The 25,734-nt window shown below is 56.1% G+C and overlaps 1 protein-coding gene across 10 annotated transcripts in view; it reads left to right on the forward strand.

Annotated features, from left to right (window-relative positions):
* COL16A1 (collagen type XVI alpha 1 chain) overlaps window positions 1-25,734 on the forward strand; it is a 51,532-nt gene that overhangs the window by 20,178 nt on the left and 5,620 nt on the right. For 3 of the 10 annotated variants that reach the window (XM_033227360.1, XM_033227361.1, XM_033227368.1), the window contains 32 exons: window positions 26-79; window positions 282-323; window positions 661-696; window positions 783-836; window positions 1,028-1,096; window positions 2,956-3,000; window positions 3,092-3,118; window positions 3,874-3,933; window positions 4,125-4,172; window positions 4,291-4,344; window positions 8,634-8,687; window positions 8,900-8,932; window positions 11,097-11,213; window positions 11,299-11,340; window positions 11,435-11,521; window positions 12,251-12,295; window positions 13,263-13,307; window positions 15,045-15,098; window positions 15,672-15,725; window positions 16,263-16,316; window positions 17,821-17,865; window positions 17,967-18,020; window positions 18,284-18,319; window positions 18,668-18,730; window positions 21,157-21,228; window positions 21,416-21,469; window positions 22,100-22,144; window positions 22,345-22,389; window positions 22,685-22,738; window positions 23,168-23,221; window positions 24,843-24,893; window positions 25,230-25,319. In XM_033227360.1, coding sequence (XP_033083251.1) covers window positions 26-79; window positions 282-323; window positions 661-696; window positions 783-836; window positions 1,028-1,096; window positions 2,956-3,000; window positions 3,092-3,118; window positions 3,874-3,933; window positions 4,125-4,172; window positions 4,291-4,344; window positions 8,634-8,687; window positions 8,900-8,932; window positions 11,097-11,213; window positions 11,299-11,340; window positions 11,435-11,521; window positions 12,251-12,295; window positions 13,263-13,307; window positions 15,045-15,098; window positions 15,672-15,725; window positions 16,263-16,316; window positions 17,821-17,865; window positions 17,967-18,020; window positions 18,284-18,319; window positions 18,668-18,730; window positions 21,157-21,228; window positions 21,416-21,469; window positions 22,100-22,144; window positions 22,345-22,389; window positions 22,685-22,738; window positions 23,168-23,221; window positions 24,843-24,893; window positions 25,230-25,319 — 1,737 coding nt within the window. The remainder of the gene's footprint in view (window positions 1-25; window positions 80-281; window positions 324-660; window positions 697-782; window positions 837-1,027; window positions 1,097-2,955; window positions 3,001-3,091; window positions 3,119-3,873; window positions 3,934-4,124; window positions 4,173-4,290; window positions 4,345-8,633; window positions 8,688-8,899; window positions 8,933-11,096; window positions 11,214-11,298; window positions 11,341-11,434; window positions 11,522-12,250; window positions 12,296-13,262; window positions 13,308-15,044; window positions 15,099-15,671; window positions 15,726-16,262; window positions 16,317-17,820; window positions 17,866-17,966; window positions 18,021-18,283; window positions 18,320-18,667; window positions 18,731-21,156; window positions 21,229-21,415; window positions 21,470-22,099; window positions 22,145-22,344; window positions 22,390-22,684; window positions 22,739-23,167; window positions 23,222-24,842; window positions 24,894-25,229; window positions 25,320-25,734) is intronic. The other 7 variants (XM_033227369.1, XM_033227363.1, XM_033227370.1 and 4 more) reach the window with 5 other exon arrangements.

Consider the following 25,734-nt stretch of genomic DNA (forward strand, 5'->3'; position numbering starts at 1 on the left):
CCATGGGCCACCTTGTGCCTTTTAGGGCCAACCCGGTCTACCAGGAGTTCAAGGGCCCCCAGGTCTGAAGGGCATGCAGGTATGTGTGAGTCTTGGGGCCCTGGGCTGCAGCTACATGAGGGCAGGGGGTGGGATAGACAGATCCATGGGGCCAATGGGCCTGGAGGGGGAAATGGAGGCAGGGTGCAGGGCAGGGAGAAGCTGGGGGAGAAGGGACTGGGGAGAAGGGTGAAGGGTTACTGGGGCATCTCGAGCCAGGGACTGTCCTTCCGCCTCTTCAGGGAGAGCCAGGGCCTCTAGGAAGGGGAGTCCAGGGACCCCAGGTGAGTCTCTAGCCTTGCCTTTGCCTGTCCCTTCAACACTTCTATTAACCAACTACCTAATTCCATCCACTCCCAAACTGCAGGGCTCTGCCTGCCCCCAGATGCACAGGACTTAGTTCTGGGGCCAGGAGTCAGGCCATAACCCTGGCCTGCTGTTGCTTCTGTCAGGGACTTGCCTTTGACCCCAGCCTCTCTGACCCTCAGGGTCTCCTTGGGGAGCTCTTCTGAATTTGGGCTGGTAGATGCCCCACCCAGACCAGGTCTGCCGGTGTGGCAGGGCCAGAGGAACAGGTTGGCTGTGGCTGCTGTGTGCTAGTCTGCCCTTTCTGACTTGCAGGGGGAGCCTGGAGCCCCGGGTTTGCCTGGCATTCAGGTACGTCTGCCTGAGTCCTAGAGGAGGATAGCAGGCGAGGGGGCCGTTCTAGGATATGGGTTAACTAACTGTGCTTCCATCTGCAGGGACTTCCGGGACCTCGGGGACCACCTGGCCCCACTGGAGAGAAGGGTGCCCAGGTGAGCCTCTGCCTCCATGGGCATTGGGCCTGCAGTATTCCAGAGTGTCCCAGCACCAGGCACAGGGGACACGGGGGCCAAGTGATGCCTATCAGAGGACTGCCCAAGACCTGTCGGGATGTGTCTTACCTGTTGGGTTGTAGCTGGCTTCCAATTCTGCCCCTGCAACCTTTGTACCCTCTCTTACACAGGGATCTCCAGGGGTAAAAGGAGCCACCGGACCCATGGGACCTCCTGGGGCCAGTGTCTCTGGGCCTCCGGTAAGTCTTCTCTGTGCTCCATTCTGGTGGTGTTGCTGGAACCAAGGATGTTTCTGCTGGGAAGAGGGCATGGAGCTGACCCTGCCCATCCCAGCAGCACAGGGGATGGGAGGAGAGAGGCCGCAGCCCAGCCTCAGACAAGGAAGACCTCACTCCTTTAAGGGAATGCTTGAATAATACAATAATGTTCACCACCATTTTTTGAGCAGTGATCATGCTGAGGTCCTGTGCTAAGCTCTAAACACAGAAATTCATGTCATCCTCACATCAGCCCTGTAAGGGAACTCACTTCATAGATCAGGAAATTGAAGGTCAGAGGGTGAGGAGGCAGAGCCACGGACTTCAACCTAGGCCTGTCTGACTCAAAGCCCATCCCTAGTCATTAGGGACATGTGAACCGGTGCTGCCCAGTACAACTGTCTATGAGGATGGAAACGCTGTGTTCAGCACAACCACAGGTGGCTGTTGAGCGCACCTGCAATGCGGCTAGTGTGACTGAGGAACTCAATTTTAAGTGACATTTAATTTTAATTAATTTAAATTTAAATAGCCCCATGTGGCTATGGACTACGGTATCAGACAGCACAGATCCAGACCAGCAACTACTTCCAGTGTAATTGGAAAGACCCTCCCTTTGTACTATTCCCCCAGTGGCTCCCATGTTTTAAAAGACGTGTCTATTGAACAAATTGCACGGATTAAGTAATCATAAGTGCATTTTCTCATTTTTAGTCATCAAAGACCTGTATAGTCGTCAGCTTCTACTCCACATGAACCCGCTAGAATTTTACCAGATAATCTAATTGCAGCCTAAATCAAAGGCATGCTACCTTTCAGCCAGTCTGTTCCATGTCAGGTGGTGGGCAAATGCGTAATTTGTCTTGGGCTTTTGGTAATGTTAAAAATAGCCCAGTGAACTGTATCCTCTTCTATCTTTGCGGATCCCTGGAGAAATTCTAGTTCCAGTTTGGGATTCACTGATAGGAGAGTACACCAACGTCCAAAGCGGGCGGGGACTCGCCCAAGTCCACACAGCCAGTCTCTATTGCCCCGCAGAGCTGGACAGCCAGGATTCCTGCCTGTCCCAGGGAGCCCCGGGGCGGAAGGACAGACGTAGGCCAGGTCCTCAGGGAGCTTCAAGTCCCAAGTGTGAAGGTGGAGGAGCCCACATGAAGGAGCTATGGGAACACCCTGCGTGGCCAGGCTGGCCTCTCCTGGCCTGAGCAGACTCCATGCCGTTGTCCAAGCTGCTTTCCTTTCCAGGAGAATGTTCCAGACCTCTCCTCATGCTGAATTCCATCCAGCAGGCTTACGTCCTCAGTCGCACACTTTCTAGGGGTGTGACCTTAGGCAAGTGACAGCTTCTCAAAGTCTCCAGTTTTTTGTGGATAAAAAAGGGGCTGAAATCCCCTTCTCCCAGTTAGGTCAACAGACACAACTTTTGTGATAGGGAGAAAGTGTATCAAGCACTAAAGAGAGAGAGGAGAGAGCAGAGACTTCAGGCTACACACGCCTGGCTGCAGCTGGCTGCTGGGTCTATCATGAAGTTTCTTTAAGGCTCAGTTTCCTCACCTGAAAACCAGAACAATACCATCCTGCTGGACTGGGAGAGGGGATTCCATTCAATGTTCCCTGACGGGTACTTGGCCCGGTGGCTGGCACCCAGATGTGCTCAGGAAATGCCAGTCTTCTTCCTTGTCCGGCACCTCAGTCTCCTCCTCTGGAACATGGGCCCTGGGCCCTGGGTGCCAGAGGAGCCTGGCACTGCTTCTGTTTGTCCTACAGCCCTTTTCTGCAGCAGGCCAGATGGCTGGCCGCTGCCCAGTCTCACCCTCTGACTCTGGGCTCTCTCCCTTCAGGGCCGTGATGGGCAGCAAGGACAGACGGGACCCAGAGGGACACCAGTGAGTACAGTGTCTCGGGACAGCAGGAAGCCATGGCTGGCCCTGCCTCAGCACCCCTATCTGCTCACCTTTCTGTGTTTCTTCCCTGCAGGGTGAAAAGGGACCACGAGGAGAGAAGGTGAGTTCCAAGGGCCTGTGACCCATACTCTGGGGGGTTAGCAGCCCCTCCAGCCTTCCCACCATGAATCAGAGGAGCCTGTGCACACGAAGCTGCCTTGGACTGGAGGAAGGGGGTGGAGGAGGCATCCTGGGCTCCTTGCTACCCCCAGCTCCCTGGTTTCAGGGGCTCCACATATCCCTAACTTCACCTGGTTGCTGGTCTGGGACTCAACCAGGATTATGGGAGACTGGAAAACTCCAAGGCCCCCTTAGGAGGGCAGTTGCATTTTCAAATGGGGGCTGAGTCAGAGGATGGGGCAGGAAGTGAGCTGGGAAGGACTAGTGGTGAGAGGGCAGAGAGGTGAGGGGCCCCTGAGAGAAGGGCATGGAAGCCAGGCTGGGCCCAGGGGAGTGGGGCTGCAGTTGTACTGAAGGCGAGATTACCTGCGCAGCAGCAGACAAGGTTATAACTGATGACTGTAACTGCAGGACCATCGTTTGCTGAATAATCTCCATGCGATAGGACCCCTGTATACACGAATCCATTTTGTCTTCCTGAGACTTCATGCGCCTGGAATTACTGTTCCCATTTTATAGGCGAGGAGGCTGAGGTGCAGAGAGGTTGAACAGGTTGCCCAAGGGCAACCTTATAAGAGGCAGATCCTGGATGGAAACCCTGGCCTCTCCGTGTCTAGAGCCCCGTGCCTCTCGGATGTCCGTTTCAAGAGGCCCTTTGTCTTCGTCCAAGTCTCACAAAGGCTCTTGTCTTTTCAGGGTGAGCCAGGGGAGTGCTCCTGCCCGTCTCGAGGAGACCTCGTCTTCTCTGGCATGCCGGTAAGTGGCACTGGGAGAGCCTTCCCCCAGCCCAGGGGAGAGGAGCAGCTTCAGCCTCGTCTGGTGCCCAGTGTGCAAGGGCTCCGCAGGGCCGCACACCCCAGCCATCCGCCTCCCCACGCAGCCCCGCGCTTGGTGTAGACGTTGCCTATAACCTCTCCCCTTCTTTTGCGACCCCCACTCCCACCCAGGGTGCTCCGGGACTTTGGATGGGCAGCTCCTGGCAGCCAGGCCCGCAGGTGTGTCGCTTGTGTCCTCTTGTCCGCCAGCGCCCCACGGCTTGTCCACCCTAAACAGCTGCTCTCAGCCATGCGGCAGAGCTCTTTGCTGGCTCTGACTCTTTCCTCTCTCCCTCAGGGTCCACCGGGTATTCCTGGACCACCAGGCCCCCCTGGAGTGCCCGGGCTGCAGGTAAAGGGGGAGAAGAGAAGGAGGAGTTTGGGTGGCAGAGCTCATGCGGTCAGGGTGGCTGCTCCAGGCTGGACCCCAAGGACACTTCTCCCCCACCCTAAAAACACAGACATGCCATTTCTCACTCCTCTGTTCACCTGCCTACCCGGGTGGCAAGGAGGGCCCACTGAGCCTCTCGGCCAGGCTCTGCACTCCCAGCACGGTTTCAAGGAATGCCCTGTTGCATCAGCTGTGAGGAACCCACAATCTGGGTCAGATAAAAATCCCTTACCCTGGTACAGAGCCCGGCCCACTGTTCTGGAGCAGCATTCAACACTCATTCATGCAACACGTGTTTTTGCACATTTGCCATTTTTCCAGCACTGTTTTAAGTGCTGTGAATACAGTAGTGGCTAAAAATAAAAGCCCCTGCCCTCTTGGAGCTTATATTCAGTAGGAAAGACAGACAATAAGCAAGATAAATAAATAAAATATAGTGCGTCAGAAAGTGATATGTACGAAGGAGAAAGGTAAAGCAGGGAGTGAGAATAGAAAATGGGACGAGGGCAGAAGTATTTGCAAAATGTACTGAAAGGAAGGTGACGTTTGAATCAAAACTTAAAGGAGATGAGGAGAGAAGCTGTGAGGGAGAGGCTTTGTGGCAGAGAAAGCAGCCAGTGCAAAGGCCCAGAGGTGGGAATGTGCCTGATGTGTTTGGGGAATTGCAAGGAAGCCAGAGATAGTGAGGGGAGAGCATTAGGAGCCAAGATCTGTGTGACACTGTGAATAAAGGGTACATTCCAGAGCCAGGCAGCCTGAACTTGAATCCCGGCTCTGCCTTGTGCTAGCTGTGTGATGGTAGGCAAGTTCCTTAACCTCTCTGTGTCTCACTGCCCTCTTCTGCTAAGTGCACCTAACTCATAGGGTTTTTGTGAGTATTAAACAAGTTAATGCATGTGAAGTGTGTAGAATTGTGCCCATGACTATTATATTTTATTTATATGACAAATGCTTAGAAGGCATTAGCTATCATTATTATGAAGACAAGTACTATTATTATTTTACATCCATTCTTTCATTCATTTCAGCCTTATAGAAAAAGCCCCACAAGGAAGGCAGTGTTATTATTCCTAAGTCACAGCTGGACAAGCTGAGGCTCTGAGAGGCGGAGTATCTTGTCTAAGGCCACCCAGTTAGGAATTGACATTGCTGGACTGGGGCTTCCCCATGCAAAGCCCTTTTTGCCTTCTTCTGACGCCTTTCAGGACAGTTCCCAGTGGTTTGCATACCAAGCCATGTTTTCCAGAGGCTCTAGGTGGCATAGACACCACGGTCTGTGTGTCTGGCTCCCAGCTCCTAGGAGAGTGATTCTTACCTGAAGAAGCAGGGCAGCATCACAGGGAAGTTTTTACAAGCTACTCCTCCTTGCCCCAATGATTTGATACATTTCGTATCTTCCCTCCCCGCTCCTGCTACCTTGGCACACCCTCCCTGCCACCGTGGGCTGGGAGTCTGCTCTAGTGAGCCACTGTTGCTGATGGGAGTCTCTGCCAGGATCCCAATTCTCTCTACCCCATTGGAAGTACTGAACTAGAGCCCACGCCACATATTTGCAGCCACACATTTGCCGGGTGTCTAGGGCTTCCTGCCACACTGCCAGGAAACAGGATTCTGTCTGCAGAGGGCTTGCAGTTTCCTTGGGGAAGCATAAGAGTCATTTCAAAGTGACCCATTAATAAGTGAGAGCTGATGTAGTGTGAACCCTGCCAAGACATGCTGGGGAATGAGGCAGAAAAGAGTGACTGCTGAGTCTGGTCCCAGGCACCAGAGTCCTCGCCTAGTGCCAGCGCTTGAGACCAAGCCGAGGCTGCTGCTGACAGGTACCTGCCCCATGCCAGGTGGGATCCAGAAAGGCCGAGCAGCTCGTTTATTCAAGTATAGAAACAGGCTCAGGGATGTACAGCACTTACTCATCCAAGGCTGTATAGTCCCAGTGCTTAGTTATCTCATTTCATCTCAATCCATTTCACAGAGGAGGAAGCTGAGGCACTGAGGTCAAGAAAGTTGCCTGAGGCAACTAGTAGGTCATTGAGCCTAGATTTCAATTCTGGCTGCACTTCGCTTCCACAGTAGGACAGCAGGTAGAACATTTAGTTCTGGGAGGTTGGGTAAACACTTACAAAACATCAGGCTTGAACTAACACACTGGCCATGGAGAGGGGAGCAGAGGATGAATAATGATTTAGGGCATAATAATTAACATGTTTGGGCTGTCATGGTGGCTCATGCCTGTAATCCCAGCACTTTGGGAGGCCGAGGTCGGCGGATCACTTGAGGCCAGGAGTTCGAGACCAGCCTGGCCAACATGGCAAAACCCCATCTCTACTAAAAATACAATAAGAATTAACCAGGTTTCATGGCACATGCCTGTAATCCAGCTACTCGGGAGGCTAAGGCAGGAGAATTGCTTGAACCCAGGAAGCGGAGGTTTCGATGAGCTGAGATTGCACCACTGCACTCCAGCCTGGGAGACAGAGTGATACATCTCTAAATAAATAAATAAATAAATAAATAAATAAATAAAAATAGTTGACATGTTCAAGGCATTTTCCCTGTGCCAGACACTGCTCTAAGCCCTGATGGTGCACGGAGATGCCAGCGGGGCTGGATGGTGGCTGGCTCCAGGTCTGACCCAGGCCTGGAAATTGCTCGGGGGCTGGTGATATGTTCCATTGCTGGGAGCTGGGACTTGAAGGGAGGCCATATCTCAGAGTACACCAACGAAATCCTGTGCAGGGAGGAGCAGGCTGAGCAGTGGTGCATTCACTCAACACGTACTTAATGCGCACCTCCTCCATGTCGGACACTGGGGATTCAAAATGGAACGTACTCCCTGCCTCCATGGAGTGTTTAATATGCAAATGTGCCTCAGGAATCTGCAAAGGGAACAGTGTCCGGATGACATGCATCCAACGTAACCATCCTTGCAGCCATTGTCTCCTTGAAGCCTCACCATAAACTATCCCTGTTTTACAGATAAGGAAACTGAGGCATAGAATTTTTTTCCCCCAAATGAATTGCCAAAAGTTACACAGGTAGTCAGAATGTTGTATCTAGATGAATGTGACTGGCAAGCACCCACCCTTGCTGTGGCCATGAGTGTTCTGGGGATGTCTGTTGAGGAATGATGCTGGAATCGTGGTTAAGAGAGGGGTTAGAAGCCAGTGATCCTCACTCTGGACCTCAGCTCTGTGCCTTGCTCAACTTGTGACCTTTGGCAAGCACTTACTCTGGGTTCTCTTTTTTTTTTTTTTTGAGATTGCCCAGACTAAAGTTCAGTGGTATGATCTTGGTTCACTGCAACCTCCATCTCCCAGGTTCAAGTGATTCTCCTGCTTCAGTCTCCCGTGTATCTGGGACCACAGGTACACACCACCAAGCCCTGCTAATTTTTGTATTTTTAGTAGAGACAGAGTTTCACCATGTTGGCCAGGCTAGTCTCGAACTCCTGGCCTCAGGTGATCCGCCTGCCTCAGCCTCCCAAAGTGCTAGGATTGCAGGCGTGAGCCGCCGCACCCAGCCTCCTCTGGATTCTTTGTGCTATTTTTAAGATGGAGATAACAGCACCTAGTTTAACAAGATAACTGTGATGATTAAATGAGAAAGTAGGCTGGGTGTGGTGGCTCATGCCTATAATTCCAACATTTTGAGAGGCCGAGGTGGGAGGATCACTTCAGCCCAGAAGTTTGAGACCAGCCTACCAGTGAGAGCTGGTGTCTACAATAAATACAAAAGAATTAGCCGGGCATGGTGGTGAGCACCTCTAGTCCCAGCTACTCAGGAGGCTGAGGTGGGAGAATCGCTTGAGCTGAGTTCGAGGCTAAGTGAGCTATAATTATGCCATTGCACTCCAGCCTGGGTGACAGAGTAAGACCCCGTCTCTAAAAGGAAAAAAAAGAAAAGAAAAAAGAAAGGAAAAAGAAAGAGAAAATATAGAAAAATGACTTAGCACAGAAATAAACAGTCGTTCCATGGAAGACCCTCTACTCAATTTCTGACCTTCCTCTGGTGTGTGGGGAAAACACTCGCTGTTGGACTGGTTTGGGGGGTCACTCTTCTGGGCCTCCTTGGCTTTCCCTAGAAAGGGTCGAGAGGCTTTTGAGCTAAGAATAGATATCAGCCTTGTGCCAACCAGGGCTCTCAGCTCTGCAGGACAAGGCGAAGAGGAGGCGGGGTGATGAGAAGGAAACAGGCTGACCAGCAGGCTAGAGAGATGGAGCCCACTCACTCGTGTCTCTTCTTGGCTACAGGGAGTGCCTGGAAACAACGGTTTGCCAGGACAGCCTGGGCTCACTGCGGAACTGGTGGGTACCAGCCAGGACTCCCTGTCCATGCCCCTTCCCTGCCCTTCCCAGGGCTGCTCAAGCTATGAAGCTGGCCTGATAGTGGGGGTCCCTCTTCTCTCCCCCTTCTGAGGCTGGAAGGCGCATGGCATGTCCCAAGGCTCTACCTGATCCCATAAGTCTCCATGTCCCTTCCCCTCGCCTGCTTGAGCCCACACATCTATCTCTTACAGGGATCCTTACCAATTGAACAGCACCTCCTTAAGGTAAGAGGGTACCCAGGAGAGAAGTGTGAGCTGGCGGGGGTGCTCCTAAGGGGATTCTCTTAGTAAGTGCTCAGCTGTGTGGCACCTCGCAGAGAGAGCAGCAGTTTGCAGGGAATACGCATTCCAAGCATCTGTCTAAGAGGGCCTAGCTGATGCCTGGCTTGTAACAGGCCCCCAGGCAACATTTGCTGAATGAGTGCTTAAAGGAATCCTGTGAAGGTGCCCACATGGCAGATGCTGTCGGCAGAACCCAGCCCTGAAGCCTGCCCGCAGCAGCTGGCATGAGACCCCGTGGCACCCGGGTCACACCGCGGCAGAGCCCAGCAGCTTCCAAAGCAAAGCAGAGGGGGTGAAAGTGCAGTGGTAGGGGGCTGTGAGATTGGGTGTGGCCTGGAAGAAAGCTTCAGCCGTTCTCTAGTCAATCCAGAAGGAATCCAGGGAGGAGATGGATTTGAGAAGCACTTCTGGTAGTCCAAGAAAGGGGACTTCGGACCTGGTCAGAGGGTCGGCCTGTGCCAGGGCCTGTACACAGACTTAATACCCTACCAGAGGGCTGGGGTCTGGTCCGGCTTCCCAAACTGAGCAGAAGTTCCTATTGGAATCAAGGGTTGCATAACCCATCTTTGCTTAGTCACCTCTAGAGACGAGAGCACAGTAATTCCCCAGGTTGCCTTCAGGTTTTTGAAGGAGGCCCTTATGTTCCTGGACTTTCTCTCCTCTAGCTCAGCATCCTCAGGAGTCCTTCCCATGTGTTGACCTCCAGAGCCTCCCTCATCCTGGCCACCCTCTTCTGACACTGGCTAGTCAGTGCCCTGGACATCCTGTGACCCTGATGGGTCTTGGTCAGGGCAGAGCATGGGGACTCTCTATCCCTCCCCTGCTCTCAAAGGCAGATTTCTCCAGAAGCAGCCCGAGGAGGTCCGGGTAACCTCTAGGGAACAGTTACATGTTGGATTACAGCGGGGTTGTGGCAACAAAACCCCAAGCTCTTCTCCCCTCTGCTTCTGTCAATGACTGGGCGGTGATCGTGTGACTCTAAATCCAGGATTTGACATTTCTCCTGTAACATTTCATCGGCTGGCATCCTCATCAGGTGCTCTTCAGAGGATCCCAAATAGAAACTGTGCATAGGGTGGAGAAGGGGTCAGATGGCACCCCGGGGCATGCTGACCCAGAGCCCCAGCACCACCTGCACCCACAGTCCAGGACGCCTGGGGAGAGAGCGCTGGCTGTGGCCTAGGACAGGCCCACGCCAATCCAGACTCCCACTTTCCCTAGACAAGTCACGCCGCCTGTCTTGAGTGCTGGCTTTCCCATCTCCACAATGCTTATAGATTCCCTGCCCCACTGCACCGTCACGATGGGATGTGATCATGTGCAGGGCTTATTATGTACAGTGCCCAGCGTCATGGGTGCTGAGTAAATGCCAGCCGTTATCATTGGGCTTGGTGGTGAGCAGTGAAAGTGAGCAGGGGCTCCTGCCTGGGCGTCTGTGGACACCACACTGGCCACAAACAGGCTCCAGGCTCCTGAGTCCTCAGAAACTGCAGGCTGGTTTTCACTAGTGGGTTTGATTTTTCTGGGAAAAGGACCCACAGCTTCCATCAAACTCTCAGAGGGGTCTGTGACCCAAAGAAGGTTAAACCCCTTCCTCTGGGGAAGACAATTTCTGGTGGCACAATCTGAGCCAGGAGCCTGTGAGCAATCCGAGATCTATCCCAGGGGCTCCTGGGAAGGGCCTGGCTCCTCCTGCAGCTGTTCCTTTGCTCCCTTGGGCAGAGAAGCTGGCATTCGGAGCCAGCCTTTCCAGCCTCGCTCCTCGTGGCTTGTCCTCGCAGTGGGTGCAGGTTGCAGGAACAGCCGGGACAGATGGTCCCTCTGCGGGCCCCTCGCCTCCGCCCACACGCCTGTCTGGAAAGTGGCTTTGGCTTAGCTCTACCAGAGCTGCTTCCTGGAGGAAACTCAAAGCCAATTGATGGGAGTGGGTCCCCCGAGGATGGAGCAAAGCTACCGTAGGGATGTGGCTGGGGAGAGAGGGAGTGTGGGAAGAGGGAAGACTGCGGGGCAGGGAGCCCCGGCTCTGGGTTCTCAGGTGGGCTCCCCAGTTGGCCCATCCTGGCCGTCTCTGACCCAGACCGCACTTCTCTCCCTACTCCCTGATCAGAGTATCTGCGGGGACTGTGTCCAGGGGCAGAGGGCCCACCCAGCGTACCTCGCGGAGAAGGGAGAGAAGGGAGACCAGGGCATCCCTGGCGTGCCAGGCCTCGACAACTGCGCCCAGGTAGGGACTGGGCTTGAGGCCGCCCCGTGTGGGAGGGCTCCCTGGCTGCCTCATCAGACAGAGTGCTTCTCATTGTCCCTTGCAGTGCTTTTTGTCGCTGGAGCGCCCAAGAGCCGAGGAGGCCCGGGTGAGTGCTTCGCCTTATCTCCCCTGACCATGCCCCATGCCCCACATGGGAGAGGCCCTGATTGCCCACTGTCACCATCTCCATCCTTTTCCAGGGCGACAACAGTGAGGGAGATCCTGGCTGCGTTGGGAGCCCAGGCCTGCCTGGTCCTCCGGGATTGCCAGGCCAGAGAGGAGAAGAGGTAAGACCAGGGATGAGGCTTCATCCTTAAGGCGACTGGGGCCCTATCTGCCTTTGAGACCTTTTGGGGGCCTCCAAGGCCTCATGTGACTGATGCCCTTTACCACTCTGGGCTCATCTGCTCTCCTGGCACATGGCTCCTCTGGAATACACAGGACCCAGGGTAGGACACACTCTTCCTTCCCAGTGCCCAGCTGTGTCCTCTGCCTGCAACACCCTTCGGGGCTCCTTCCTGCACTCCTTCAGCTCTGCTCAAGTGTCTCCTTCTCAGACTTCCCCTGACCACCCTCTTTAAAATTGAACACCACACCAACCCCAGAGCCTCCAGTCCCCTTGGCCTGAATCATACTAATCACCCTCCAGCATCCTGCCTATTTACTTCATTCAGGAACATTCCACAGGTATCAACTCAACACCAACTATGTGCCAGCTCCTGTTCTATTTGTTAGTGTCCATGTCTCCCCTAGAATGTAACTGCTTTGAGGCAGGGGTTTTTATTTATTTTGTTTATGCTGTGATCCTAGCCCCTGGATTAATGCCTGGTACATAATAGTTGCTCAATAAATGTTTGTAGGATGACCGAATGAGCCAAATGAAAGATTGCTGTGCTTGGACAACAGCTGCCCTCTGTTGACCTTGGCCCTGGCAAGCTGGGAGGAAAGCTGCTGGAACCCCAGGGGCTCTATGGGGCCTGGGCCTCTTCATCCATTTCCCTTGGCTTCCTTTGCAGGGTCCACCTGGCATGAGGGGCTCCCCGGGTCCTCCAGGCCCTATTGTAAGTATCTGTGGTGCCCTGGTTTGCTTGAGAGGCTCTCAATGGGGTCGTTACGCTCAGACACCATCCCGCGGCCTTGTCCCCAAAAGGCTGGGCAAGGCAGGAGGAGGGAACTTCCACTGCCCTCCCCGTCCCTCCGCAGAGCATCTGCAGGAACTGTGCTCGCCTACCACCAAATGCCCTGGAACCACCCTGCTCTGCCCACTGCCTATGGTCCTGCTTAGGGGAGGTCCTCAGAAGCACATCTTTACTTCCCTGTCCCCACCCCCTGCTGCGCTTTCCACAGTGGCCCCAGGCTGCCTTCAGCAGGGGGCCTAGGCTTCAGGCTCACAGCCTCCCAGCCAGGGAAGCATTCGGCCTGCTGGCCAGACCTCTCCATGCCCCTGTGATGCCAGTCCCCACAAGGGCTCGGGGCTAAGATGGAGCTGTCCTCCATTGCTCTGTAGGGCCATCTCTAGGGTAAATCTACAAAAACCAGACCAGGGCATCTATTCTGGAGTCCTCTGTGATGTTGACATGGCAGGAAAATAGAAGTGACTAGGAAAGATTGAAAGAACTGAAAATGCTTTCTTTGGAGAAGAAAATGGCTGGTGGGGAGCTGTCTTAGAGCCAGGGAGTCCCCACTCGGGGGACAGTTGGAGGTCGAGTGGCAGGCATGGTGGGCAAGGCTGAAAGAAACGGGCTTCTGCTGCAACCGGGTCTTCAGTTAGACTCCGGAAGACTCAGGAAGCACTCTGACTCTGGAGCCCTTCCGCATCTCTGTCAACGGATAAGCCATTCTTCCCGGAGCCAAGGGAGGAACAGTTGTCTTTTGAGCCAAGACTTTCAAGGAGTCTCTTTTCCAGCTGCCTTGAAAATACTCCCATGACCTCCTCTCCCCATGACCCCCAAGCCCCAGACTGTGCCCTCCAGGCTGTCCCAGGGTTACTGTGCCTACGAGATGTGACCTGCCTGTTTCTCCCACCAGGGCCCCCCAGGTTTTCCTGGTGCTGTTGGCTCCCCCGGATTGCCTGTAAGAACCTAGCGCTGCTCGACCTCCCCTCCCCCCGTCAGCCAGGTCTCTGTGGCTTTTGCTTGTGTCCCTCCTGTGGTGCCTTCACCTCCGTCCTCCGTGTTTGTTGTCCCCCTTCAGGCACGGTAGTTAACGACACGGGTTCTCTGAGGTCCCAGCAGCTTGGACATCCTCCCAGTCTCTGACTCCTTTCCGTTTTCTCCTCTCCCTCCTCTCCTGCGTTCTTTGTCTCCTCTTCTCTCTCTTACCACGTTCTCCATTTCTCCCACCATCCTGCAGCACTCCCGCAAGTCCTCCTGAGCTTGTGAACCTCCCTCTTAAGCTGGTGCCTCTAGGGGGCCCCTCCATTCCTGCCTTCTCACTCTGCCTCCTGCTTCTCACCACCTTCGGCGTTGCCTGAAGATTTGCTGAAAGTAGTTCTTGGGACCCTGCCAGGCACCTGGCTCAGAGCCCAGCAGAGATGCCAAAGCTTTAGGGCTTCACATTGCAGGCTGGCACAGGTTTGCTGCCCTGCTGCTTGGCAGGGCTGTCCAGAGGCACCCAGGGATTTAAAGGCAGCCCTTCCTGCACCTTTTCCATCGTCCTAGAGGAAACTCTCAGCTGCCTCCTCTTCCCTTCCTCTTCCTTGGCTCCAGTCCCAGTCTGCTCCAAGGTGGGGCATGTGATACCAGCCAGTTGGGTTTCTGGGTGTCGTGCGGCCCTGCCCCTCTGTGCCCAGCACCTTGGCCGGCTCCTTCTGCCAGGTGTCGTTAATTGCTCTGCCTTCGTCATCGTCACAGGTGTGTTTACATCACCCCCAGCCTCACTGTTGCTCCCTCCTGGGTCACGGAAACTAACCTCCTGTTTGTCAGGTTGCGTGTTCCTGGGGCCTGGCTCCTCTCCTCCCAGGCCTGGTGATGGAGGCTCAGGGAGCAGGGCCCCTCCTCGTCACAGTTCCATCTGTCCCCACCTCCTCATCTGTGGCCGGGCCTTGTCTGTTTCTGCTTGCTTGGGTGAAGGGGCCATCTGTCCGTCTAGCCATCTGTCTTGTGTCGTGGAAAGGTTTGGGCGCCGTCTCTTGAGGGGACGAGGGAGAAGGGGGCACAAAAGATGCCCCTAATGGCGCGGCACATGCAAAGGCCGGGGTAAGGAATTAGGGGTGGGGGCTGTAGCTCTCGTGGAAAGTGACATGCCCTCTCACCCTACAAAGTGACAGGGACTGCTCTGGAGGCAGCCTTCCTGTGTCTCTCCCCTGCCTCCCTCCAAGAAAATGATTTTTGGCTTGGGGTGGGGGACTTGGACAGGTAAGTGTTGGGTGTCTGATGATGTGATACACTTTGGTGGCAGCATCCATCTGGGGTACCTCTCCTGATGGTTGCCCCTCAGAATGAGCACACATCTGATCTGTCAGCTTCCTAAAGGTGTACCCCAGTCAGTTACCATGGCAGGGCATACCAGTGATGGTCAGCTGAGAGGTACCCTCCCAGAGTCACCCCCACTGGAGAGCATATCTCTACAGTTACCTGTCTTGCAGAGTATCCTCCTGAAAGGCACTCATATGTGGGGGTTCACACCCCTACCACTCATCCTGCTGGAGCACACCCCTTATGGGTCACCTTGCTAGGGACACTAGGAGAGCCACTTTGGCCTCCACATTTGCCTGGAGTGGGAACAGAAGGCAGTGGGGCAGGGGGAAGGAGTCAGGGGCTGGGTGGGGACAGCCCGCTCCTGCAGTTTCTCATGATTTTTCTCTCCAAGGGCCTTCAAGGAGAGCGAGGCCTCACAGGCCTGACTGGAGACAAAGGGGAGCCGGTAAGGGGAAGCTGGCAGGGGCTGGAAAGGGAGGAAGAGCTGGGGAGGCAGAGCTTGGCCTCCGAGGGGTGGCTGCTGAGTGGAAGCTGGGAGGTGGACTCCTTATGACTCTCTGCCCTTCTGCCAGGATTCCCTCAGTGTGAGGTTTGCACACTCCCCAAGGAGCAAAGGAGGCCGATCTCCACGTGCCCTGACTCCCTGACAGAAGCATGCATAGCCCATGTCCTCCAGCAGCGTCCCTGAGGGCTCCCCTCCCTCCCTCGGCCTTCGTCACTCAGCATCCCTGCCCACCCCCTCTTCCCTGGTCCTCACGCCTGCTCTGGGATCCCTGTTCCGGCTCAGCTCTCAGGGTCTGGGCCAGGCTGGGGTTCGCATCCCCAGCCCAGGTCTGTGGTGGAGGTCACGACCAAGGGGACCTGGGGCTTGGGGAGATGGCCCAGTGTGCAGTGCTGGGGTAGGCTGGCACCTGCTAGATGGCAGCCCCAGAGGTTTCAGCTTTGGCTACCCTCTTACCCAGCGAGGGGAGAAGAGAAATGTTGAGGGGCTATCCATCATGTCTGCCTTTCTTTGTAGGGTCCTCCAGGGCAACCAGGTTATCCAGGTGCCATGGGCCCCCCAGGACTGCCTGTGAGTAAGGGGACCCTTGCTGGGGAGTGGGTGCTGGGTACTGGAGGCTTGGGCTGGTGGTCAGGACAGAGCCAGGCTGGGCAACCCTTGGTGGGCTCCCCATTCACGGGCATTTCAGCCTCTTCCTTTGCCTAAAGTCCATGCAGCCCCCTCTCCCCATTGTAGGCCCCCTTGGCAGCGTGACTTGGTCCCACCACTCTGCTCAGGCCTGACTCTCAGAACACTCTGCCAGGCCCAGACACGGCAAGAACTGAGATCTGCCTCCTGGGGGTGGGGGGTTTGGGAGATTGGAGAGACAGCTTAGAGGTACCACCCCCACAGAAGCTGCTGGGTGGGTGTGTCCTCCTTTTCCAATGGGGGCTTGGGGGACACGGTGGCTGGTGGGAGGCACGGCAGCTTTGGAGCACTCAGCAGTCCTCCCAGTGCCATCCCCCAAGAGCCAGTCTGGGTGCCAGCTGCAGTCTCCACTCCTCGCATTAGCGCCGTGACGGGCTAATTCTGCGGGGCTAATTCCACTGTCTCTTTGCCACTTGTCAGGGCATCAAGGGGGAACGTGGCTACACCGGGTCAGCGGGAGAGAAAGGAGAGCCGGTGAGTCCCAGCAGCGCGGGGGCGGGTGCAGGGCTGCACGTGGAGCTGCACAGCCTCCGGCTAGAGACTTGGCAGCAGCCTGTGAAGGGGAGGACTGTGACCCTTGCTGCCCCCCCACCCCCCCGCCCCCAAGCCTGCAGCACAGGCTGGGCCCTGCGGAGGTGGAGGCTGTGAGGAGAATCCCCGCAGGGCTGCCAAGGGGAGGGGGCCAGGAGGCAGCTGCAGAAGCATTCCTCTGCCTCATGCAAAGGAGGACCTGGGACTATAGACCCCCAGTGGCCCCCAGGCTCCCCAGAACCACTCTCCAGAGCCAAGGCCTGCCAGGCCCCATGTTGAGCACAGGAGTTGGGCTGTGACCAGATGAGGACACTGGGGCCCCCAGAGTGACAAAGCTGAGACTCACCCAGGGTCCCGAAGCTAGTGAGTGAGTCAGTGGTGGAACCTGGACTTGAACCCATGTCTATCTGGTGAGAAACCTCACAAACCTCAGATCTAGGACCAGTCAAACCGGGACTGCAGCCTTACAGAGTCACCAATTTCAGTGAGGCCCCCATAGAATTCAGCAAACCCCATCAGGCATTTACTCAGTAACAGATGTTTCTCAGGGGCCTGCGGGGTGCCGGGCTCCCCTCTGAGGATGTCTCCGTGAACAGAGCAGGCAGTTGCCCTCTTGCCCTGCCATGGGGGAGGCAGCTACCAGATGAATAAACAAGTGCCTAGGAACGATGAGCGCTGGGACTCCTGGAGGAGGTGGGACGGGGGGAGGGGCTGGAGAGGTGTTTGGGCACTCTAGAAGCGGAGGGGCAGGAAGGCCTCTCTGAGCAGGTGGCATTTGAGCTTAGAGCTGACTAGCAGGAGGCAGGGATCCCTGTGGCTGTCTGTACTGGGGAATTCCAGAGGGAGAGGCTGGGCGGGGCACTGCAGGAACAGCTTCCAGCCATCAAATGATTTGGCAAGAGTTCAGGGGACCTAGAACAGGGAGAAGGGGGCATTCTAGGTAGGAGGGAAAGCTGTGCCAAGGGTGCAAAGGCCTGGGGGTGGGAGGATATAGAGTGTGTCAGAGAACAGCAGTCTGACTGAGCAAGGCGGAAGATGAGAAGGAGAGAGGGAGGAGAAGTGGGAAAGGGTGGCTGGTGCCAGATCACAGGCTGCCTCAAAGACCAGCGTTGTTGGAAAGTGTGCGCCCCACTCAGAGGCAGAGGGAGCCACACAAGGTGTTTGAGCAAGAGAATGACATAATCAGAGCTGTGCTGGAGGAGAAGAGGGCAGCCATTTGCTGGCTGACTTGGAGTGAACCAGGAGGTGGCAGGACAAGTTAGGAGGCTGGTTCAGCAGCTCAGGCAAGAGCAGGAAAGCCTGAGCAGACCAGGCAGAGGGGGCCTGCCAGCTCAGGGGCCTCCCAGCATGTGCTGCCTCTGTTCTGGGCAGTCCCCTGTCACATCCCCCTACCTCATCCTTCACCTCCCCAGGAGGAGTGACTGATTCTGTTCCTTTGTGTCCTTAGGGCCCCCCAGGATCTGAAGGCCTCCCAGGCCCTCCAGGCCCAGCGGTGAGTGAAGGAGGGCACGGGGAGACGTGGTCCCGGTCTTGTCCTGGGATCTGAGGGCAGGAAGATTAGGTTTCAGCTGCATTGTTCTCTGTGGGTGACAGGGTCCCAGAGGAGAGCGAGGACCCCAAGGGAACTCGGGTGAGAAGGGCGACCAGGTGAGTGACGATTGGGACCCGGCTGCAGGGAGGCAGAGAAGGGGCTGGGTCCCTGATGATCACCAGCTCTAGTCTCCCCACCCTATCTGTCCTTGGCTTGTGACCTACCTCATGCCCAGAGCCTTACCTGCCAGCCATGGTGGGCAGAGGGGAGAGCAACGCCCGTGGGTTTGAGGGTGCCCCACCTGTCACTCTTTCCTCCTGGGCAGCCAGGCAGGAGAGAGGGGGTGGCACAGTACACTGTAGCTTGCTTCTCACCCTAGGGATTTCAAGGCCAGCCAGGCTTTCCGGGCCCACCGGTGAGTGAAGAAGACACAAAGCCGGCTCTGTCTGATGTGGTCTCATCGGGAGGGGCAGGCCTGACCAGGCCAGGCTAGGGGAGGATGGTCCTGGGGAGAAGAGGGGAGAGGCAGGGGAGAACGGCCTGGGTGGCCAGGCCTGATTCCAGGAACCAGGACCTGGAGAGCCCAGCCTCTTGGGTGGGCCCCAGCCCTACAGGCCAGGCAGATGTAATGCTCCCGGGGGGTGCTTCTAGGAAGTCAGAATGAATTGCATTAACAACAGTGCATCACACACAGGAAGAAGAAAGAAGGGGAGCTCCCCCTCCAGCCCCACTTTCATTCCTGCCTGCCCCTTTGTTGATACAGGGTCCCCCTGGATTCCCAGGCAAAGTTGGAGCACCTGGCCCACCTGGCCCTCAAGCAGAGAAGGTGAGCAGGACCCCGGGTTGGCCAAAGTCGCAGATCTGAGCCATGCAGCTCCCATGCCCTTGTCCCACCCCTAGCATCAGGCTTTCAGGAAATCCCAAGACTGACCCAGTTGCATCAAGGCTGGGAAAAGAGGCCTCCAGGATCGGCCAAGTGACTACTGGAGGCTGACGGGGCCTGCAGCGGACCAGTGGGCTCTTCAGGATGTCTGCTTGGCCCAGAATGCCTGCGGCCTCCGTTCAGCCCAGGCCCTTGTCTGCTGGGATGCGGGGGAAGGCAGGGAGGTAGGTGGGGAGGAGGCGGGGGTCTGATGGAGGACTAGAATGTGACAGGCAGCCCAGACCACCTTCGTCTCCTGGGCGGGAGGACGAGCAAGGAGCTGAGAGAAGGGGAAGCACGTCCCGAAGGAGGACACCGATGTGGAGGGATGGGCTCCTCCTGGGTAGCCATGCTCCAGTTGTCCCTAAGGGCCCAGAGAGGGAGGGGTGGCCTGTGTCCTGCCTGGTGGCAAGGATTGGGGGAGCAGCAGTTGGGGGAGCTCCTATGCCGGCTGCTCTTGACTTTGGCTTGATAAATGCTGGAGACATGGCTCTGCCTTGGTTTGGGACTGACATCCCTGTCTCGGCCCAACCTCTGGGCTCCCTAGATGTGCTGAGTGGGTGGTATAAGAAGCCCCAAGATTGACTTCTGAGCTGGGGGTCGGGAGGATCTGGGTCCAGAGGGACAGGTAGGAGCCTACAGCCTTGTGGAGATCCTCTTTCCCCTGAGAGCACACTCATGAACGTCTCACTGTGCAGGTGAGGAAACTGACGCCTGTAAGGCTTGGGGCAGCCCAGAGGCACACAGTGGTGTTAGCAGCAGAGCTGAGACTTCCTTCCCAGCTCCAGGAGGACCTGGGACCCTCACTACCTCCCCAGAGCCCATGCTGATCAGCCATGGTTGGGACAGTGGTGGTTGCTAGCTCTCTTCACTTCCCTTCCCTGCAGAGGACCTGAGTGGCAGCCCCTGCTCTCCTTAGGCTGGTCATTGCAGAGAATCCCAAACCTCTGGCCAGTGGTTCTTCACGCCAACTCCCAGTGGGGGCTAACATTGGTTGGGGCTGTGCTGACCCCTCCTGGTGGCTGGTGGCATTGCAATGCCCCCCAAGTTCTTTTTCCCCTTTGCTGAGTCTCTCTAGCGGGATCCCTTCCCTTGACCACCCTACAGCCACTGATCCAGGGCAGCCACCCTCTCCACAATGGGAGAATGCAGCAGCCTTCCCTGCTATGCTGCTTGCCTCCCCCCGCCTTTTCTGGTAAACTCCAATCCATGCATCAGTTCTCGTCACTCTTCTGCTTTGAACCTTCAATGGCTCCCCAGTGCCTGTAGCAGGGGTTTTTAGACTTAATTTTGTAGTCCCAGAGCCTTTTTATCAAATGAAAGCAAATGTAAAAACCTCAATCTACAAAACAAACACAAGTGGAGTTCCCTGGCTGAGACAACGGTGGGGGTCCTGGAGTCCCCCTCTTCAGTCCCCACTTCAGGACCCCAGCTTCGAGACTCCCCCAGGAGCCCCAGCACTCTGAGAAGTACAGCTTAAAAACCACTGACTGTTTGATAAAGTTTAGCGTTCAGGGCCCCCACTCATTAAGGTGACTCTTCCAGCCTCCTCTGCCTGCTGGCCCATCCCACAGGCTCCCCCAGACACCCTGGTCAGGCCAGGCATGTGACCACTTGCAAATCTTTATCTATCTCTTAGGTTCCCTTTGGCATGTGCTTTTCTCCTTCACCTGCCCAATCCCAGAGTCTAGCATCTGGTGACACTTCTGTGACACTTTCCGTGATCCCCAGCCAGAGGGAACTGCTCCCCGTTCTGGGCTCCCTCAGCTCCTTTCCACACAGAACACAGGGACTGTTGTATTGCCCCTGGTTGAGTTGGGCCCATGACCCTCACTGGACTGTGAGCTCCTTGAGGACAGGGGCACCCACTTTTTCATCTTGGGGGATCAGAGCCCACATGGCACTGGGTGCGCTGTTGACGCCTTTGTGCAGCCCTGGCCCATGTCTACTGGGATGCGGGGGAAAGGCAGGGAGGTAGGTGGGGAGGAGGCAGGGGGTCTGATGGAGGAGTAGAATGCAACAGGCAGCATTCGCAGTGGATTGAAGCTGTGCTACTGAGCCCCTGCCATGCCAGCCCCTGGGTCAGCACTGGAGAAGATGCCCTGTCCCTTCCTCATGGGGCAGCAAGGCAAGGGGATGCTTTGCAGATGAAGACAGATCCTCCTGGGGAGGCGATGAGTGGCACATATGCAGTTAGACAGGGACGGACTGGGCCCAGAAGCCAGCTGTCCTGATTCTAGCAGTCACCAGGACCCTTGACCCAGGGCCTGGTCTCCACATGAGGGGCAAAGCCCTGATGACTTTATTGGTTGTGGGGGGCTGGTTTCCAGGGCAGCGAAGGGATTCGAGGCCCATCAGGCATGCCTGGTTCCCCTGGGCCACCGGGACCTCCTGGGATTCAGGTGAGTGTGTGCCCTTTTACTGTGGCAGGTGTGTGCGCATGTGTGTGGTGCATGTGTGTGGTGCACGTGTGTGTGTGCTGGGATGGGAGTCAGGGGAGGGGTGCAGAGAACTGAGGGGCTGGGCCAGGTCTCCCACCTCCTAGGACTCCTGCACCAGCATGCAGAAATGCCTCTTTCCTGTTTCCAGGGCCCCGCCGGTCTGGATGGTCTGGATGGGAAGGACGGCAAGCCTGGCTTGAGGGTGAGATGATGGGCCGGGAGGGCAGGCATCCCTTCCTCTCCTTTTTGTCGGGGGAGCCAAAGTCAAGGTAACCTTGATGGAAAGAACCAAAGTATCCCCGTCTTTGTCAGGAGTTACCCATGCCCTCCCTTAGTCTGTCTTCCTCTGCACTCCAGCTCCCTGATGGCATCACAGCCCCTTGGCTTCCCAGTTCTCCTAGTGGCCTTAAGCAGGTTAGGTGAGCTAGGTCTCACCAAAGGCAGGATGGTGAAGGCACTATGTATGCAGAAACTCAGACAGCTGAGGAAACCAGGCTGGGCTTCAGGAAGAATCAGGGTGTGGACATGGAAGGACTTGAGCAAGCCCTGGCTCCTTGGGTTTTGCTGGGGAATCTGAAAGGGCTGGGGCCATGGGACAGGGTGGAACATCAAAGTCAGCCCCCTTATATATCCCAAAGAAGGAAAGCGAAGGCCCGGAGAGGGGCTGGAAGTCACTGAGGATCCACAGCCAGTCAGAGGCTGAGCCAGGTTTGGATTCTTCCCTCCATCCTGGGATAGCTGAGGAGGGCTTGAGAGAGGGGAGGACAGTGGTATGAGCTGGATACAAGCTGAGCAAAACTCTTGTCTCAATCCTCCTCATCTCTTTCCCTAGGGGGACCCTGGTCCTGCTGGCCCCCCTGGACTCATGGGACCACCGGTAAGTTGAGCTGGAGGAAGTAGTGGGAGCTGCGAAGTTGCAGCTTCTGCCTGGGTGGCTGCAACAGCTCAAATCCACATCTTCCGTGGACCGTGTTATGACTTTGGATTGGTTTGAATGGTTTGAACTGAGGAAGGAGGAGTGGGAAGAGGCCCCCAGCTGACATGAGGGACATGAGAACTCCCTGCCTTTTCTTTCAGGGCTTTAAGGGGAAAACAGGACATCCTGGCCTCCCAGGACCTAAGGTAAGGGCTGGTGACCTCTGCCAAGCAGGTTGTGTCTGCTTTCCTGAAGGCCTGCCCCCAGGCGGACATGGCAGCCTATCCTGGGCAGAGAGGCCATCCCAGCATCAGCCTCCTGGGGCCACCGGTGCCTGGCAGCAGACTGGGTCAGGGTTTCTCTGTCTACCAGCTGGAGGGCATCAGAGGGCCTCTGGCCAAAGCTGGGGCAGGTGGCAGGACCCCTCTGATGTGAGGTTGACTTGGGGTAGGGATGTCAAGTGAAGGTCTGGTGAGCTCCAGCTGCTCCTCTCTCTTCTAGGGTGACTGTGGCAAACCAGGTCCTCCTGGCAGCACTGGCCGGCCTGGCGCAGAGGTAAGGACCAGGGATCCACACAGCTGCCTTCAGTTTGCCTATGGACTCTGAGCAGAGTCTGGGATGCAGCTGCTTCTTCCTGCTCACTGGCAAATTGGCTGCTTTCTGTCCTCAGCCTTCTGGGAGGGGTGTCACCCAACACTGCATGTCTTGAACTTTCTCCCTCCTCTTAAGGGTTGTAACTGGTTCTGCTCCCTGGAGGTTGCTGGGTCACCAACCTAAAAAGGCAGGGCCTGGCCTGCTCAGGCTGAGGGTCCGCCTTCTCTACCTAACTCTCTGGGAGACTTGGGTCTGGAGGCTGGGAATTGGCCTGGCTCCTTTGGCCACTGGCGTTACCACCTATTCTGCCCAGCCCCCTCCCACCCAACAGCCACATGGTACAAGCCAGTCAGTTTCAGTGTCATTTTTTCATTTTTCTGGCTCCTGCAGGGTGAACCTGGTGCCATGGGACCCCAGGGAAGACCTGGTCCCCCCGGCCACGTTGTGAGTTGAACCACTTTTGTCTCTGTCTCCATAAGAATTAGCATTGTGGCGGGGTGGGTAGTGGCGCGTAGGCTGTCATGACCTGAGAGAACTTGCCATAGGGGCTGCCCCAGCTATGGGAGCTAGACGGGGCCACTGGGGCCACTCCTTCTCTGGTTTCCAGGCTTTTTGTTATTTTCTTATTTTCTGGGCACATTCAAGTTCACTTATCAGATGAAGGTCATTCAGTCAACAAATAATCGTGGAGCCCCTGAACCATGCCAGGCTCGGGGGACTTGCTGATGAGCTGGATTGGGGCCGGGGAGACAGAGTGACAGAAAGAGAGGAACCAGGGGTGACTTCTGCATTTGGCTTGGGCAACTGGGTAAATAGGTGGTGTGTTTCCCAAGATGAGGTGACTTGGAGAGGACATTTATCAAGCAATAATGAATTTCCTGTCTACTTTACTCATCACTAACATAGACGACTGCCAGGCAGTGCCTTTGATCAGTGTGACGGCACTGAGCTGATGGGACTCCAGAGAAAAGCGAAGATACTGGCAATTTGTTGCAGCCCTGTTGTGGCTGGCTGCATAATAATTTCCAGGAGGCTCTTGGAAATGTTAAAAATAGTTCACGACCAAAAAAAAAAAAAGAACTCTCAGGCCCCCATCACTATTTTTATGCATCTCAAGGGGTCCAGAGGCCCTGGATTGGGAACGCCATATTGAGCCTGGTTCCCCCTCACATTGCAGATGATGGGGAGGCGCACTCAGAAGCGTGGCCCCGTTGGAGACTCAGTGGGGCTAGGGCCAAGGGGGTGCAGGGTTCCGCCTCTCACTTCTGTCCGTCTGGCCCCGTCGTCTTGCGATGTGGCAGTCTCTGTGCTGGACACTTCCACCCCAGGAGACTGGAGATGAATGGAACACAGGCTATGGCCTCTGGAACGTTCCCCCGGGGGTGTGGAGGGAAGCGCTCTGAGAGAGACCCAAGTGCCCGGGGGGTTCAGAGAAGTTGTCACTCTGACCAGGGAGGTGACCTTTTGAACCGCAGAGGCATGGATGTAGGCATCAGAGCTAGAGAAGGGCATTTTAGACGCCACCCTAGTGCAGCAGCCAGGTCTATCTGGGTGTTGGAGTCCTGTGCACCCCAGTGTTGGCCAGCGAGTGTTGGCTCCTTGTCACTGTGGATGGTGGGGTCAGTGCCAAGCCCCTGCCCCTCACCCCCTGCTACACAGACCCCCAGCTCCTGGACTTCCCTTCTCCATAGACCAGCAGGAAGTGGGCTGCCTTTAGGGAAGCAGGGGTCTCAGTAGCCACCTAGGCCAGGGAGTAACTCCCCCAGGCCTTTCTCCACTGCACTTGGCCTCTGGCCATGGCTTTCAGATCATCTCCCTCAGCACAGCCCCAGATGCTCCACTCAGCCTGCGTTGGAGGGAGGGTCCTGTGTGCCCAGGACCCCCAGGCCTCAGCTCTGGGCGCAAATCTTGTCAGAAGCTCAAGTGCAAGACCAGAGTGAAGGAAGGTTTCCAGAGGAAATGGAGCTGCTGAAGTTTACAGCTTGCTCCTGCTGTCAGGCCCTGTGCCTCCCAGGGGTCTTACTGTTAGAACCTGTTTCTATCCCACTGACTCACCTCTCTTTAGGGGCCACCAGGGCCTCCAGGCCAGCCAGGACCAGCTGGGATCTCTGCAGTGGTGAGTAACACACTCCGCTCCTTCCTCCCTCCCAGGAGTTTTGCCCTGCTTGGCTGTGGGCGCCATTCAGAGCAAGCTGTGGGGATGCAGAACAGTTTGTCTCATCCCCTACTTCCCTGGCGTCAGCCTCTCCTGCCTCCAAAGATCTTGCCTTCCAGGATGTGGTAGAGGGCTTTGGAGAGGGCTGGAGGTCATCTCAGAGTCCTGTTGCAAGTTCAGGCAGTGCCACCTCTCCCTGTAGTCCCTGGCACAGGATGGGGTGTCTGTCTCTGTCTACATGGGGGTCCATTTTGCCTGCTTCCCTCCCCTCTCACTGTCCCCCTTCCTATTCTCTAGGGTCTGAAAGGGGACCGAGGAGCCACCGGAGAAAGGGGCCTTGCAGGCCTCCCAGGCCAGCCCGGCCCCCCTGGACACCCTGGCCCCCCGGTAAGATCCCACATCCTACAGCACAGCCCAGGGGGAAAGAGTCAGTTGGCTTAAGGCCCGTTGAGCACAGCAGAATATATCTGGGGTCTCCAAGGAAGGAGGGGCTGTCAGCATGGCAGGACGGCAGCGTGGTGCTCAGGCCTGAGGATCATGCTGAGTTTGGAAGGACAGGCCCTGCAAGGCAGTGCTGTGCCAGGCTGCACACGAGGTCACTGCCTGTGACGGTGCCACAGCATCAACCTTCTGCAGACCCCTCGGCTATGCATCCCTGTTCTGCCCCTGCCCCTTCCCCGGGGGAGCTTGTCGGTAACCACAGAAAATCTTGCTAAATGTCAGGAAGCAGAAATGCAGTGCTGTTACTGTAACTTCCCGAGGTCCTCGGAAACCAGGACTTGGTCTCCGCTCACGTTTAACA

This window comes from Trachypithecus francoisi, unplaced genomic scaffold, assembly GCF_009764315.1.
Source record: "Trachypithecus francoisi isolate TF-2019V2 unplaced genomic scaffold, Tfra_2.0 Lachesis_group12, whole genome shotgun sequence".
Classification (NCBI taxonomy): Eukaryota; Metazoa; Chordata; class Mammalia; order Primates; family Cercopithecidae; genus Trachypithecus; species Trachypithecus francoisi.